Raw genomic sequence first — 18,995 nt, forward strand, 5'->3', positions numbered from 1 at the left:
TGCGCATGCGCAGTGTGTATCTCAAGGGTGAAATACTTGGCAAAATGTTTTTAATACGCCATTTATTAACAAAAATAACATATAATTATCCTTTAAAATCTTATGTACATAAATATATTACGACAATACGCATAGTAAGATTGTTTGTTTTGTTTTGTTTTGTTTATAAACTAAAACATTCATCCAGGAAACGCTCCAGAGAGTGATATAAATGTGGGCGAACTGAAGCAAGACTATGATCTTCATCAGAATAACTCTAAAATGACAATAAACACATAACTTTTACTCTTTATAACCTCAAATATATGCAAACCTGCTGTCTGAATAGAATATCCTGCTCTTCGAGTACTCTTGACCATAACATCGACTGTTGATAATGTACATTATCATCCAGTGTACCGTGAATCAAATAATACATCTTATCACGCAACCCTTCGTATTTATTCATCAGCTGCGCTTTGTAATACGCTTCTGGATTAACCTGCGGTAAACCCATGAAACGCTCCGTGTAAATCGAATCTACAATCACAAAATACTTAACAAAACAAAATGATAAAAAACAATCCGATTACCATAAAGAATCCAGTCGGTTACAGGCGCCACAGAAATGCCACACTTGAATACGCCGCCTTTGTCTTGCGCCAACGCCATACCGGAAGCATAGCCGCCATAACTCCAACCCCAGATTCCTGTCCGATTACTATCCACGTAAGGCAGCGCTGCCTGTATTTGTCTACAATTTGTATTTAAAATAAAGAAACGTGTTTAAAACGAGAATTACTACACCAGGGACGCACCTTGTGACGTTGATCTGATCGATCACCTCCTTTGTGCCCAATTTGTTGTAGATGGAGAACAACATGGCGTCCCCTTTTAAACCGGAACCCCTCGCGTCGATGAACGCGTAAATTATGCTCTTGTTCGCGGCGAGATAACTGCCCCAATCGAGGTTAAACTTTTCTACGACTTGGAATGAATTTGGTCCGCCATATCTACAAAAACAACAAAAATGTAAATTTTTAGGTTATACGTGTAAAACTAGTCTACTTACACATTAATTAACATAGGATATTTAGTTTTTCCAGACATATCGATATTAGGAGGCAATTTAAGCATGACCTGCGCTGTAAATCCTTCATCAACCTTAAAAGTCATCCGTTTTGTGATTGGGACATGTCTTTCCTGTACCAAATCAATCAAATCTCGATTCTCTTCCCAAATCATAAGTTTCTTATTATTTTCTGCGTTTATAATAGCTATTTCCGGTACATCAGGACCGACACATTGCAGCACATAATGAGAATTATCTGCGCTGAACATGGCGTCATTCATGAGACAATTTGTTTTCCTCACAGTTGTCATCATTTTACACGTGACACACACAACTTTCTTCGATGGCACATGAACGGAATAAACATGTTTGACAGCTGGATCTTCTTCAGTATTTGCTTGATAATAAACTAAATTTTTATCGTGATCCCAGCTCAAAATTTCGGTCACCACAAACTTTCCGCTTGTTAGAGGAAGCATTGATACATTATTCGGTGTACGATTTAATAAAGTGACGTGTCTATAGGCGCCGCCATCTTTCTGGGGCTGGGATAATATAAGAACCATTTCCATTCCGGTTTTGTCAAATATCGGCGGAGTGAAAAGTTCCAACCAACCACTTTTTTCTTTGACATTTCTCACTTTGGTAACGTGTTGATCTTCACCATCGACTTGATATGTTATAATATCTGCTTCGTTTTGTATTCTGTTGTTCCAAATCGCACAGACTGTGATATTATCCGCCCAGGTGACTGTTGCAAGGATGGGTTCTGCTCCTAGAGTTTTTGGAGGTTCCAAAACTTCTTGTTTTTCATCTTCTAAGTTAACACTGTGTAGGGACACATCAGGATTTTTAGTTCCAGGCTACAAATCACAAAATTATTGAATAAAACATCTATAATATATAAATTAATTGCAAAAAATGTGTTGGTAAGCGCATAACTCAACAACGCTTTGACCAATTTGTGCAATTCTTTTTTAAAATGTTCGTTAAAGTCCAAGGGTGGTTTTTACGGCGAGAAAAAATTGAATTATTGCCGGAAAAACCCTAAAGACAGCTTTTTTTATATGATAAAAGTTGGCATTGAAATTCAATCATAGGTATAGTTAAATAGTTGAAACCGAGATGGCGCTCTGAAGTGCATTATTAGCAATTCTTTATATAATTAATTTCTTTAAAATAAAATTGCGAATCTTATTGATTGCATTGACACATACAAGTATAAAATAAAGATAATAATAAAAGTATTAATACCTTTGGATATCTAATTTGAATAGCTCTTGTATATTGAAATTCCAAAGTTCCTGGCGTGCCATACAGAGGAATTGTCATCAATGGCACTCGAGTATCATTAAATTTAGCATACACCAATCTTTTACCATCCGGGGAGAACCAAGCTGCACTTTTAGAACTCAAAACTTCCTCTGTAACACACAAATCAATAAAAAAATAGTCAATAATTGAGGTTATATTGCAATACCTTCATACACCCAATCAGGAACACCATTGTAAATATGTCCGGCTAATCCGTCAACAGTCAATGTCTTAAACATTGGCGAATCTGCTTCGGATTTGTAAAAAATGTTATACCGAGCGACGTAGACTAAACCATTACCTACGGGCGCCCATTTGGCGTAGTGGAGGACATGTTCTTGATTCGCCAACACTTTGGTCACTTGTTTCGTACTTAAATTCACCACGGAATACTGCGCAACGTAACTATGCCTATAAATCTATAAATAAACAATTAATGAATTAAAATTCAAACAAAAACTTAATATTAAATTGTAAACCTTTTGATAATCATGAGCAATCAATAAAATTTGTGATCCGGTGATAATTCGTACTCGAAAGCACTTTTCAACACCGGCGCTTTCCCTGGAAGTATTTCAGTTCGGTTGTTGGTTTGAACATTGTAAATCATGATACTGCCATCGTCAATGCTTCTGTAGAGCAATTCATGTCCTACAACGGAAATTACAAGGTTATAATTACAATAATAATCAGATAATCAACTCACCCGAAACCCACGAGGCATTGAAACTTTTCGATCCGAATTTTCCACCTAAGACATCTTCGAGTGAAATCGTAGGACCGGATGAAGATATTCGTGCACTTAAACTTGTCTTATCGCTGCCGACGAATGTGAAAATGGCGATAATCACCACGATGGCGATCACCAAAATGGCGGCGGCAATCAGCCATAGTCGTTTTTTCCTCGTCCGCTTCGTTATGATCAAATCCTGTGAAAGATTCAATCGAAAAAGAAAAAAACGTCATTAGCATTACCAAATTTCCATCATTCCTTCACCTCGAGTATTATTTATTTATGTTAAAGTAATTTAACGCGAGATTGATGATGGATCTGTTAGCGCACGCCCTCCGGTCATGTGGAAGTTGTGGAAAGAAATTTCCGGTTGACGTGCGAGTGTGTTAAACAATATTAATGTGCGGCGAAAGACTGAATTAGAATAAATGAATAGAATATCCGCACATTGTGTGCGCGAAACATTCAGGTACGAGGTATTGTATCGTTTTTCAGGCGACGCATCTAGCAAATAAATTATTCACTCTTGTATTTATAGTATGCAACTTTCATGGTCGCAAAACAAGAGTGGCAATTTGTTTTCGTAATACATTATGCACTAAAGTCTAACAAGAATGTGTTGTTTGCACTCAAAGCGAACAAAAAAACAACATAAAAATAGGTTATGTTAATTCTCACGCAGGTGTTTCAACATAACCTATCAAAACATAACCTAGTTTGCATACATTTTTATTTTCGTACTTCCTTAGCCCAAGATTTACGACTTTTTCAGTGGAAAGTGCATTTTTTCGACTAAAACACCACCTTGATACATAAATAACTAATAATAAACAGCGCAGTGAGACCTTGATTGTGCATAAAGCAAAGTGTGCAAAGAGTGCAGTGTTACGGTCACTCAATATGTCCGTGGCGAAGTTGGCGGTCAAGATAATGAACGCAAATGTAAATGAATTTTAGGCCGAATGCTCGTAAGCAAAACGCAAAGATTGTTGAATGCCTCCAGCGGATCCTTATCGGCGGGAACTTCCTTCGCACCGACACTATCTGCATATTGATCCAGCGCGAGTTGCTACCTATATTTCTATTCAATATTGTTGCTTGAGTTTGCTTAGTATAACCACACACAACTTTTAAATTAATTTCAGGTTAAAATCTAACCTAAATTAACCTCAAATCGATTAAATTTCGTAGAACTCTATTAAGTCGTAATCCAAAAGCGAAAAACAATAAAACACATCATATCACTTGACAGCACACATGAGAGCACGTAATAAAACGCAACGCATAACAACATAACGACCGGAAAGCAGGAAACAAAGCGAAATGCAATGTTATGTTGAAGGAGCGCGCGCGCGGCTCTCCAAAACACATTTATTAATATCGCATAGCATAAAATCACACTGGGTTCGTTTAGCGCCGACTTTTCCACCTATAATCTCATCAAAATAATGCGCCATTCGCCTACATTTATGATTTATCATTGGATTTCGTGCCGAGCCATTTTTTTTCAGATTGCGCATTATTTCGGGACGGACAATTCCAGGGTGAAATTAATTCTTTGGCAGAATACATGAATAAAAACTAAGGTAGAGGTAATTATAAGTGTAATACACGCTGTTGTAGTCGTAATTTAATTATACAGCGATTAATTACAAAACATCTTTGGCGAGGGGCCGAAAGCGAGCGTGTCGAATGTCAAAACAATTATAACTCATTATTTCTGGACTACTTTTTTGATATGGGGGGATATTACTTTCTGCTTGTTGAACAGGTTAAAAAGTAAGGTTAGAAACAAATATTTGATGGAAAACAGTAGGTTTTGATCAAATATTAGTTTATTTCAAAGAATTAAGCATAAATGTTTGAAAGAAATCAAAAAAATAAAGCAAAAACATTAAAAAATGCAAATATCTGCACTAAAACAAGGTTATGATAGGTTAGATTATATAAATATTAATGCAGCAACCAGTTATACACATGTTATAGCCATCTAGCGATAAAAAGCTCAAATTTTGTTTTTTTTTAACCTCAAAACTAATTTTAAAGACTTTCTCGTGTAAAAATCGTGTTTCCGTTCACGAAATATTTTTTCTTTCGGTAGTTAAGTAATAAATGCTAAATATGAGTAGTTAGTTGAGTGTTAAAAGTATTACATCCGGTGTTACATAATTAAAATCGCATTTCTCGTCATTAGTTTGCCCTCTAATTTGTCCCGATAACGCATAGCATTTGTTATAGCATTTTAATTGAGCCGATAGAGTAATAACCAGTTTTCTTTAAAGTTTTTCACGTCGACTACGCATGCAAAACGTGCAAGTCATGATAAAAACGCTAATTAAACACCTAGTTAACTCAATTCCGCGTAATATTCACGTAATTTACGTTTGATATACAATTTTGTTCGCGTGTAAATTGATTTGATCTTGAATATCGACTAATGTGAGAAAATTATCAACAAATTAATGGCTATAAAATAAACACGCTTGGTAATTGAGTTATTTTTAGAAGAAATGCATTAATTCGAATGTTCACGTTGTTAATATGGCCAATTGCCTAATGAGCAATCATTAGATTGTTCAAATTCATTCTTTGCATGAATTGAACGCATTAACTGGACTTGATTTTGTGCAAATGTTAAAGATCATGTTTCAAGAATCAAGATCAGAATAATCTGAATACGAGTAAGTTAGCCAGTCAAGAAAGTTTTGTAATATCGGAATAAACAGTATGAGATTCAAACAGTAGTGAAATGAAATCAACAGGAAAGTAAAAGTGAAAGCCAAGACGCAGAGAAAGAGGTGATTAACATCAAGGAGATGATGTAAAGATAATGTTTGCATAAAATCAGCAACGCTTTAAACTTGCAAACTTCAAAACTAAAAAGCGCAAAAATTGGCAGCGTAAAAATGCTGATAAAAATCAAATCCGGTTAATAACTTGATTCATAACGATAATAAATTTTCTTTTTGCAGTAAATAAACAAAATATATAAATCAAAAAACCAAAGAAATTTGCAAAATAAAAAAAGTTGATAAAATAAAATCCGGTTAACAACTAGATAATAATTTTTGTCTATGTTATAAATACAAAAATTGTGGAAAAATTTGCAATAAATTTACATAAATCAAATATATTTTTAATGTTTAATCATAAGTTTAAACTTTATCTTCTCCTAATTTGTAAATCAAAGTGTGATGTGAATGTTTTATCGCGTTTAAAAAATACAAAAGGATTTTTAAATAACACCTGTGTTTTTATGCACATTATTCACTTAAAATGTTTTATTATCTGGTTAGTGGATGTGGTTAAACTTGTAAATCTGTATGAATGACTACTATTGTCTTGATCTACTTTCACTTTTATTCATTCTAAATGTCATGGACCTTTTAGTTCTTGATCAAAAATCACTTAATCTCACTTAAACTATCAATATTTATTAATAATAAATTTATGTTTACTCTAAAATATTAGGTTATAAACACACATAACCTCAAACATACAATTTTATTAAGCGTAATGTTGGAGTTGTGATAAATATAAATATCGAACACAACAATTGTTTTAATTAAAAAAATAATATTACTAACAAATTTTGCAAATTATACAATATTTTAAATATTTATTCAAAAAATGATGTAAATAAATAATCATAACATCTATCAGTTATAACACTGCACATAATCGCGAATCACCCTGGTTTTATGCAACATATTATGTGTTCAAACGAGTAAACAAACAAAATAATTCATCATCAAACCAGCAATATAGCGAAGGTAAAACGCATCGACTCGTGAAATCGCAATCAAATATAAATGTGTGGCACGCCAACCAATTACATTGTACTGTAATAAGTAAGAAATGCCCGTAATAACTCATTTTTGTGTTCGCATTACGCTTAAGAAGCATTACGCTTGTTTGCTATAAAATGTTATAAATTAACTTTTATTCAAAAACATTTTATTACTGTACAGTAACGATTAAAGGGCGGAGAACTTTTTAAATTATGTTTTATATGGATGTATAAAGGACATTTATTACGTATATTCATGTATTTTATGAAATATTAGTTCTTTTAGTATATTTGGCGTGGAAAGTTTTTTATGCAAGCAAGTTTTATTTATTTTTAAACGTTTTTCTGGTCATTCTGGTCATTTATGGTGTTGTTTGGTACTCGAAACGCGACGGCCTTGACCCATCAACAAAAATTAACCAACTGTAACCATGCAATTTTCACCGGTACAATAAATAATGCAATATATACAGGGTAACATAAAATAATTAAAAATTTTACTTAACATTTTAAAGTTTGCAACCTAACATACATTTTTTTAAAATACAATAGAAATGTAACAATTTAGAATTAATGTAATTTGTCTAAAATGTGCAGCTAAACTTAAATAATACAATAAATACAATGAAAATCAAAACAATTAAAATTTAACCTCTAATTTTCAATGTATGCAACTCTATATTCATTTTCACACTGGTGAGGAACTAAAATAATCTTTAGTTAATTTTAATTTGCATTAAAATGTGCTTCTAAACTTAAAAATAACTCGAATAATGCAATAAATACAAAGTAAAACTAAATAATTAACATTTAACCTCGAATTTTCAATTTATGCAACTCAATACACATTTTTACACTACTGAAACACTGTTAAAAATTAATTCTAATTTGCATTAAAATGTGTAACTAAAATTAAAAATAACTAGAATTACTTTCATACGCAAATATTCCACCCACGATTACTTCAGAATTATAAAAATAGAAATGGTTGGTCATGAGCGCGATGGCTTTCTTTATTTTCGTCCCTGGTTGCATTATATCGTTTTATTACTCATATGTGTACGGCGGTGTCCGCACGTCGGAAGCAATGGCATGTGATGTGATAATTCGATTTAAATCAGTACATTACAGTGCCGACAATAAGGTCGGGCGGACGGTTATTGTTTGTTATGATGTTGCCCGATTCACGAGGATGATTAGTTGTGACTTGTTACGTCACATGATGTATGGCCGAATTTATGTCAGCGGCATGTTCACAACACAACCGGCATCAATCACGACGGAAAGTAATATTAGAAAGAATAAATTGCTAAGGTAACAGAATATATTTGATTTTTTCTTAGAATATCTTTGATTTTGCGTTAAAATTTAAGATTTCTATAGAAAAAATGCCTTTAAAAAATAATTTACAAGTGTAGAGTTAAAGTTATAAAATATTTGGATCATAGAAACTTCTGGGCAACCTTGGGTTCATTTGGGATAAGGTGACTAACTCTGCCTCTCCCATACCACGTGCGTTCACTCATAACTAAGCGTGTGCTGGCGCACGTGCTCCCACCACATTTTGCGGGTAGCCCGTAGGTATAAATTCTATGTCCTGAAACAGTGCAGTCGCAATCCCTAGGCTCCCCCCTCCACTCTCGTCGGGTTTTCAGTTCTAGGTACCTACTTCGACTGACGTAAATTTTTACATTTCTAATCCACTTTTAACTTTATTTTTCTTAACCTCATAACATTTTTAATAAAAAAATGATGATTAACTTCTAGAACTCGCTATAAGCATATATAACTTTTAAAAATCAATTTCCACCTTCTCGATTCGCATTTTTTGCAACTTTCGTTAAACACTTGAGTTATTCCCCGCTACTATTTTGCATAAACTTATTGGCGTCATTAGAAAAGCGTGCGTTCAGGTGAAAAATTAGTAATCCCATTTATGCTAATAACTCTTTTCACTACAGAGTACCTACTGAACAAAAAACGAAATGAAAGAATAACTAAAAATACGCCAACGCCAACAAAAAAGAAGGCAATAGGAAAGAATGTAGGCGAAACACGCTATCCCAAAGTAAAGATAATAGCAGAATAATTAAAGTGATAACGAAACCACTCACTATATAGGTACGTAGTTAACCACCGAACTCACACTTGAAATGGAACTACATTAATTGCGGCTAATTTTGCGCCAAAACGATTGCAATAAATTTAAAATTCTAAATTTAGACAAATTTTAACAGTGTTTACCTATATACAAAGTGGGAAGTAATGGAAAGTTTCAGTAAAGATGTTAGTGTTTCATTCAACTTGTTATATAAATGTTGTATAAATTAATTATCAAGTAGTAATTAAATTAATAAATTTGATAAAACCTAATACTCTTCCTAAATATCAACTTCAGTAATACTAATTTTTGAAAAATCTCAAAAAATCAAAATAAAAATAAACGACATAAATATTATTATCATCAATTTATTATTAGCCAAATAATTATGATAGACTCTACTAAATAAATATTTACAGCCAAAATTTACTTCTACGCAGATAGAATTCACATAAAACTAATCTAAATGTTTTTGATAGTATTCACACGCCTTTGAAAAATATAAGATATAAACATTAGTAATGATAAACTGACCAGGTTTTTACACGTGTTAAATCAATGTCAAGGTTGTCTCACAAAATAAATTACAAATGAAAAATCTTAAATGTTTCATGAAAAACTAGGTAAAGTAGTAGTTTAAAAGCAGAAGTAACCAGATATAACACTTGTTGGCAAGTCGAATCAGTAATTATGCTAAAGTATTATATAAATGCTCAGTGATCAGGTTTAAAACAATTAAAAACCGTGTTATTAAAATTAAATCAATATGAAGTTGCATTGGGATTTACAAAGAGATTATTTATTCTAGTAACTCATTTAATTTTTCTAGTTCCATCTCTATAGCTTTAGTTTTCTCACGGTTTTAAGACCCAAAAGTGGTACCTTTAAGCACGGACAGGACACGGACCAATATCGTGACTAAAGTTTTTTAATCCCGGGCTTTAGTCACGGGATGAAGCTAACAAACATTTTTTGATTATTTCATAAATAAATCCAGAAATAGACATCTCCTGATTCTAATTTAACCATAAACATCCATTTAATCCAGAAATCAAATAAATCAAATATTGTATTAGGAATATTATAACACAGCCTGTATAAAATAATATCGGAATGTTCAGGTTGTTGCATGTCAAGTGGCAACATTTTATACACCATAAAAATCACATTAAATCAGCAAATAATTCAATCATAAAATCACCCGTTAAAAAACAAACAACAAACACACATTGTGCGCAATATTTACCTCTACTAATAGAACAATAAACGCACAATGCAGGTAGCACATACACCTCAGATCGCAATATGTGCAGTGTAATAAGTGTGTAATAGTGTAATGTATGCCGAATGCAAATAAACGGCACAGTGCGCAATTGCATCGCTATCTCGATTTATGTACACTGTACTGTTTCGTATACACTTTATAGTTTTGTCACGACGCATACTAAACTTGAGTTCGCTATGTCAGCCGCACCCGCATTTACTAATATAATACTACATTGAGTGTAATAAATCTTAATCGATGCAATTCAATGCAATGCAAATTTCCATTTTAATAACACATTTTTTAAATATACTCGTAAATACATACTAAGAAGGAAAAATGTTTGTTTGCACTTATTCCACTTTGATCATGACTTAATGTCGAGATATGTACAAAGTAAAGTAAAAGCAAAACACAATACATTGCATTTAATCATTGGTTGCCATCGTAAGATGAGTGATATAAAAATGTAAATGTATTATTTCATTTGTAATGCTATAAATATTGTGCTAATCATGCTTATGTTTCGAGTTACAATCTAAAACTATAGAATAATTTAAATTTTGCATAATTATTTTTTATGATGGGAAAAATATGTTAAAAAAATTTATGATAATCTTAAGAATTTCAAGAAAAAAAAACTAATTTACTTAACAAATAGTAATAAATTATATATTAAGTATGTAAAATATTCGTTTTTCACCAAATCAAAGTAAAAAAGTGATTTTTTATACTTCCACCAAGAAAATGCCAGTTGTATCATATTTTTGAGACCTAAAAAGTGGTATTTTAAACACGGACAACCAAAGCCGTGACTAAAACACTTTAATCACGGATTTAGTCACGGGGTAGAGCTAACAATGTTTCCATATCTCAATTTTGAGGTTAATATACCATTTTTTCTTCTTTTAAAAGAGTAAATTGGCATATATCAATTTTGCAGTTAATGCAACTTGACTACTACCAAAAATTTACATCAATTGTTTATAATTGTCGCACCTACCCATATATAATACCTACAATTTAAATTCTTTAAAAACATTTCATTGTTATCAAAACTTTTGTAGCAATCCCTTTGTTTCTTTGATGATATCAATTATGTTACTAATACCACACATTTGAGTTTTAACGAGGATAAAACTAGTTATTGTTTATAAAGTGGTTAAATTGATTACCTTGTATTTATAAATCACACGCATTGCACTATTCGCACTTTGCTTTATCTTAACTGCTTTCCCAACCGCAATTTGTAAACATAAAATTCCCTTTTATTATAAACCATTAAATGCTCAAATTGGACATCAGCGCAAACACGACACTTTTCTTATCGGAAGCAAATCCAATCACTTTTTCTCTCTTTCCTCTTGCTGCGCGAATTTTCTTCGCATAAATCGAACGTCACAAGCACTCACAACCTGCGTCAACACCTACTCCGGGCGCAATTTGCGCGGGCGTTCTATATTTATGTAAATCGTGCGCGAATATCTATGTAAAACACTAACAAAATTCCGAATTGTAATTTCCCACTAGGCGCACGTTCTCTATGGTAATTACACCTACGTCCTAGTGTTCCTTGCTTATTTGCTTCCTTATATATTATGTTGAGTTGAGAACAATAAATGTGGCAGGCAGGTATAAAGCGTGGATAACACAGCGATAACTAGACAAGTGGAAAACATTTATTTTAAATTATATTCCGAGTGTTAACAATGCGCAAACCAGCGACATTGAGATTGAGGTATTACTTAAATCGGGCGGAGAGAATTTAAATGTAAGTCTTTTAAATAAAACTTATTCAAACAAACACGGTGTTGTACGTCAATTGCGAAATTGTTGATATAATAATTCTACATGTTTGAAACAAGTTTTTTATCGGATTTATATTGTAATTTACAAAATTTGAGGTTACAAACTCGTTAAAACTCGTTTTTTAATTAAATGGGAACAGTTTTCTTGTATATTATTGTTATTTTTATCAAAACAAGTAATTTTGTTCCAATTGTTGAAGAATAGTTAATAAACTTTTAATTTTTTAGGTTAAATTTTATATTTTTTCAAAAAAATAAAAATTTATAAAATGTATTCTTGGTTGCCTATATTACCCGTAACATAATTGCTTTGAAAGCAGCTTACCTATGCTACATTCCCTGCACGTTAATCTTAAACCACAAAATTTTCTTTGTTTTGAATATAAACAAACAATTAAAATGTTTATCACATCTCACCACACGTGAATCATTTACCTGTGATTCTATCTATAACAATTCGATGCTATTGTGCATTGAATGTCCTTAACTAAGCTACTGACTCATAATTGTTTAGAACAAACCTCATTATAATCCACAACAATGCAATTTGCACATCAAAAACATGTATAGATATTAAAACATTAGTCACAATGTCACACAATTACTACATATGCATATCTGTGCACTACCAGTATGCATATTACGAGTAATCTCTCATAATTAAGAAATAAATTTAATTCGTATTAATATTGCGTTACCTAATAACGAATTAACTCTAATGAAATAATGAACGTAATGAACACATGAAAATCACGCGATGGGTGCTTAACTAAATGACTGTGCGCGCATGCGATATTAAAGTCCTGCAATCCTGCGAAGCTATTCATCATCACGATTCTTATTTTTACATAATTTTGAATATTTTATTTATTGTCGCAAATTGTGTATGAGCAAGAACGAAATAAGAATTATATAAAAATTTTCAAATGAGCGGAAATTTTTATTAAGGTATATTATACGCCTGCTTAGAGTCGGACATTATCATTCGTTAATCTATTTATAATTACGTATTTATGTTTACTTTTTAATGAAAACGTGAAAAACAAAAACAATATAGGTGTTGGTCGTGCATGTATAATTACTCATGAGTAATTGTAATTAACGGAATTATATGACGTTAATAAAATATTAATGCAAATGTTAGTTTTGTATCTATGTTTGTATGTGACGCTTTCACGCAAAAACCACTAAGCAATTTTGATAAATTTTGGTATGTAAATAGTTTTAACTTTGGAGAATAAAATAGGCTACTTTTTTTGCAAAAATATAACTTAAAGGGTGTAAAATTGGAGATTAAAATTGTATGATGATTAAATCATAGTTAGAGTTATATAATTTGAATCTAGATGGCGTTAAACTGCATTATTAGCATTCCTAATTTCTTTCGATCAAAAATTGATACGTTTATTAACATATTCAGCAATTAATAGCTCCAAAAATAAAGAAAAAATTAATTAAACGACAAAATCGTGGATAAAACCTAGTATTTAATAAAACCAAGTGTTTTCCTCATTATATTATTTTATAAAACCGCAATTTAATAAATTCCTAGTTGAAATATCTTAAAATGTCAAAATTATGCAATATCCTAGAAAATTTACCACTTAAACCCAATATTTTGTATAATAGGTATTGCAAATATGTTTCCGTAACTTGTTATGGTTTCGTATAACCTTCAGTACATTTATTTAGTTTTGTTATCACGCTTAGCAGCAGCAATAAAACGTAAACAATTTACTTTCCTGTCGTAAATCATTTTAAACAAGTAAAAATTCATATTAATAGTGAAATTAGCCTCAATCTACTCGTAACTAAATTAACAGCCCTATAATTATCTAATTATGGACGTAATATTATTGAAAACCTGCGTTGCGCAAAGACATCACACTCAACATGTGCATCTTGCCGCTAGCGTTAAATTACGAGCCAAACAGACGAAGATACTACGTGGAAATGGAGGTGACCGTAAATGTCAAACTAGTTACGAAAGTAATTACAATTACATTCAAGCGCAAATGAACACGTTTACAATGCTACGAGTGTATGTATGTTCATGGTGCGGTGTAAATTAGAAATGTACAATTTTGCAAACAGACAAAATAAAATAAAAAAAAAGAGAAGAGAAAAAAGTTGATTGCAAGTATAATAGACATGAAACACAATGCGATGATATTATTAGCTATAATAAAGACATAATAAAGATATAAAAAGAAAAGAATTGAAAGAAGATGCTTTAGAAAAGTGAATAAGTAGGAAACTCGAATCACCTGATTGCTTTGCGCGATTTCTAAAGTCGAGCCATTATTTGTCATCGAAGTCATGTTTCGGTCAACTTTGTGGTTTTCCTCACTTATTTATTAACATATAACTTAGATGAGAAACCATTAAGCAATAATTACGTATATAAATTTCTTCGATGGCACAAATTGATCACATAGAAAACTATTTTATATTTGTTTATGTTTATGTTTTTTTCGCCCAATAAAAAAGTCCAGAAAGCAGCCAGCGCCAGTGCGTACCAAAAGCGAGGTGAAAGGTAAAAATGGCAATCCTCAAAATAATCGTGTGCGTGTATGTGAAGCGAACGTTACCATTGAATGGCAGGTAACAGGTAAACAAAAATGCGGACGATGTAAACGTGTACGTTTTTAATTAATGAGCGGCGAGAAAACACGCTCCGCGACCGAAAACGTGCGCGAACCAAGCACGACGAACGCGACCGCGTTACTGAATGCTGAAACCAGCCAGCGGTGCCTCGCGAGAAGTCCTGCAACGCGACGACGCGCCGGCCACTTTCGAATTCTGACTTCGCAGGTCGGAGGTAGTCGGCAACAAGCAGCAGCAGAGAGTTTATTGTTTCAGCTTCGGGCTGTTAAATGTTCGGAAAACGCGTTTATGCAGCGCGAATTGCATGGCCAAGCGTTGGACTTGACTTTTACTGAATGTAATCATCAGAAGAATGTGCAAATTGTGGTTTTCAATTAGCAAAATTAAAAATAACATGCATTCCTTTCCTTTCCTAATTTTTATTTTAAATTAAAATTGTCAATAAGGTAGAAATTAAAAAGAAACAGAAATTGCTAGGTTGGAGTTATGCTGATTGACAGCGTAAAATAGGCAACCAACTATGCAACTTTAACTATTTACATTTAGTTCAGATTCAGCGAGAAAGTTAAATTATTTGATAATAAACGTGTAAAAAGAGTGATTTATTTGTAAAATACAAGGCTTTTGTTGTTTTAATGTTGTTTTAATTAAAACATTTAATAAAACATTAAAAAATTCAATAAGAAAGAAATTAAAGCAGAAATTGAATTTTTGTAAGAATGGTTATAATAGGCAACCAGTTATACACCTTCAGCAAATTTACATTCTCTTCAATAAAGCAAAATTCTTCGATTTTTATATCTCGTTATTCTTTTCATCTTCATTTTCCAAGTATTTCCTTTCAAAAATTTCCCTTTTTCGTATTCACTACAAATTCCACCTACAAGAATGAGATTGAATAAAATTAGTGAAAATGAAAAGCATTTACCCGATATTAAATCGCTGTAACGCGGAAAAGCAAACGACAAAAGAGGAAGTATAATTCGTGGAAGTGTGATAGGTTCGCACAGTAATTGAATACCTTGAATACCTTTCAGCGTATCCGCGCTGCCATCGCTTCGCTGCGTAACACACTTTTAATGGAGCACCGGAGCACTTTATGGAGCGTTTGATTTCAAAGGGAAGCCTTAATATGAAGTGCTTTCTGTACTCGTAGAGTCGTAGAAGTACGTGTGCGCGTAGAGCAATATATCGAACAACATGTCACGGTGTGTGCAGAGTACAAAATGGAGTAGGCGATCTGAGAGTTCAGAGAACACAACACTTAGTTCTTGGATGATGCGATTATTTTACACACTTTCAACAATTTCGCACTTAGAATGCACTCAAACAATTTCACAACTTTGAAGTAGCACATATTAATTCATAAAGAACAGTTATAGCACCCCCCCCCCTTTCCCATTTTTTCTTATGAATTAAAATTTCATCTCTCTGATTTCTGTTTTAACTCTCCTATCGGATAGAGCAGTCTTTCCCAAAGTGGGCGATAACGCCCCCTTGTGGGCGCTGCAGGTCTCAAGGGGGGCATTCCTGTACATAATATACATATATAGGTCACAATATTTAATTAATTCAATTTGAAGTTAGAGTGGTTTTTAAATAAGTGAAAAAATGGGGGCGCTAAAAAAATATTTATGCTCAAAGTGGGCAGTAGACAAAATAAGTTTGGGAACCACTGGGATAGAGAATAGTCCGTAGATTAAGACGCTGCGATCGGATCTTAATTATCTCCTTTAGTTTACGAGATATTCGCGATTGAATAAAATGGGCGAAAATTGCAAAATGTCACTTTTTAGCACTTTTAGTCGCGTTTTTCGACCTTTTACTGTAGGAAATATAATTATTTTATATTTTCATCTGATAGAGAATTTTCCAATCTTTCATAATCAGCAATTCGTTGGTTGCTATCTCTTTTAGTTTAAGAGATATTAATTATCAAAAATCGTCGAAAAAAAGTATCAAGCATCTCTTAGATTTCGATTTTAACTAGCCTATCTTGTAGAGAATGTTCCGTAGGTTAAGAGTCTGCGATTTGACCTTTCTATCTCTTTTAGTTTACGAGATATTCACAATTGAAGAAAATGGTCAAAAATTGCAAAATGTCACTTTTTAGCACTTTTAGTCGCGTTTTTCGACCTTTTACTCTAGAAAATATAATTATTTTATATTTTTATCTGATAGAGAATTTTCCAATCTTTCATAATCAGCCATTCGTTGGTTGCTATCTCTTTTAGTTTACGAGATATTCGCAATTGAAGAAAATGGTCAAAAATTGCAAAATGTCACTTTTTAGCACTTTTAGTCGCGTTTTTTGACCTTTTACTCTAGGAAATATAATTAATTTATATTTTTATCTGATAGAGAATTTTCCAATCTTTCATAATCAGCAATTCGTTAGTTGCTATCGCATTTAGTTTATGGGATATTTATTATCAAAAATCGTCGAAAAAAAGTACCTGGCAATTTTTTTATAAGAAATAAAATTTCATCTCATAGATTTCCAATCTAACTAGCTTATTTGATAGAGAATTTTCCGTAGATTAAGACTCAGCGATTCATTCCTTTCTATCTCTTTTAGTTTACGAGATGTTCGAGATTTCAATTTTTAGCTCTTTTAATCACATTTTTGCCTTCTTACTCTACGATATTATAGTATACTAGTTAACCGGGCAAACGTTGTTTTGCCATATAAATTATTTCTAGTTTCTAGATAAATTTTAGTGTAGACAAAAAGTAACTTACTTATTATAAAAAATAGGGGTTGGTGATAAGAAACCAAAAATTTAGGGTTGTATGTATATTTTAATGCCACATTAAAAAAATAAAAACAAAAAATTTCTACCAAAATTTAAAAAAAATTAAGGGTGAACAACCCTTATCACTTAGAGATATGAAGTTACCGATTCTCAGACCTACTGAATACGCATATAAAAATTTTCTTTGAGCGGGATGAAAAATGATTAAATTACTAAAATGTCTATAAAGAAATAGGGGTTGGTGATAAAAAACTAAAAATTTAGGGTTGTATGTATTTTTTAATTCCACATTATAAAAAAATAAAAACAAAAGAATTTGTCCAAAATTAAAAAAAGTTAAGGGTGAACAACCCTTATCACTTAGGGGTATGAAAATAGATGTTAGCCGATTCTCAGACCTACTGTATACGCATATAAAATTTGGTAAAAATCGGTAAAGCCGTTTCGGAGGAGTATGGAAACAAACACTGTGACACGCAAATTTTATATATATAGATTTAGAAAATATTTAGAATCAAGTCTTGTGGCAAGCTACGAAGCATCGCACAAAAAAGAGACGAAGATAATAGGAAACACGGTATATTTGTGTTCTCTTGTTCTCTCGCAGGCTAAACCATATAAACGAATACCTTTATCTCTTTTTAGTGTCGTTTCATTAATTTTGAAATCACAACGATTCAAAAGAAGTTTGCACAAAAAAAAATTAAAATATTCTCAATTTTCAAAAGATACTACGTACTATAAACACAATAATTCTTTAATTAATATATAATTTCGATTTACACACTTTTCCGACTGTTTGAAACAGTTATAAACACGTTCCAATTTTTCAACGATCTAAAACCTAACAAAAACGTGCCTGGAATGCTTCTGTTTGTAAAAGGTAACACGCATAAGAATTTGATTACGCCAGCCTAATAGTACGCTAGAAGCTCACAGCAAACGATGATTAAAATTGCCCAACGACACGCGACAACCGTAAACCCATTTTTGAAATATTTACTACGCACTACCTTTAATACAAAGTATATACATAGATTCAGCCTTAAAAAGGAAGTAAATTCTACTTGTACTCCAATTAGAAACAAGAAAAATACATAATAGGTTAATATGTTAATGTGTGTTAAGGTGTTAATTATGCCAGGACAATTAAAAACGATTTTATTCGGCATTAAAACTCACGAGTAAATATTTGATTTACGAAGGTACGGAATGTGAGCGTTTCAGGTGAGAGTTGTTGACATGCGAAATGCAAAAATTCAGGTCGCTCGTGTGCAAACACATTTAGATTCATATAGTAAATTTTTTTATTAAACGTAGTTTTAAATAAATTATTTATTTAGGTTTTATATTAGAGATAATAAAAAATTTACGATGAATGAGGAATTGTTGAACCATTAATATAGGCAACTTTATATGCACACATTGTGCATTGAAGTTGAATTTAAGAACGAAATAAATTAAAATTTATGTTTAAAACGTTGATTTGAGCTTAATACACTATTTATATATGTTTAGCAATAAAAAAATCTTTAGATTGCGTGTTTTTATAGTGTTTTCCTTTTGTATTC

The 18,995-nt window shown here is 32.1% G+C and overlaps 1 protein-coding gene across 1 annotated transcript; it reads right to left on the minus strand.

Annotated features, from left to right (window-relative positions):
• Positions 1-47: 47 nt before the first annotated feature.
• LOC135795779 (venom dipeptidyl peptidase 4-like) lies at positions 48-14,806 on the minus strand. The gene is given in 11 exon segments (XM_065307562.1): positions 48-256; positions 314-519; positions 573-733; positions 798-992; positions 1,052-1,914; positions 2,306-2,475; positions 2,532-2,784; positions 2,845-2,879; positions 2,882-3,016; positions 3,072-3,294; positions 14,329-14,806. Coding segments are annotated over 11 exon segments (2,388 nt in total). The 5' UTR covers positions 14,383-14,806; the 3' UTR covers positions 48-163.
• Between the last annotated feature and the right edge of the window lie 4,189 nt (positions 14,807-18,995).

The sequence above is a fragment of the Atheta coriaria genome, unplaced genomic scaffold (genome assembly GCF_025399875.1).
Source record: "Atheta coriaria isolate IRGN ID8LTWV9N9 unplaced genomic scaffold, Caltech_Dcor_3.1 hic_scaffold_7_pilon, whole genome shotgun sequence".
In the NCBI taxonomy this organism is placed as follows: Eukaryota; Metazoa; Arthropoda; class Insecta; order Coleoptera; family Staphylinidae; genus Dalotia; species Dalotia coriaria.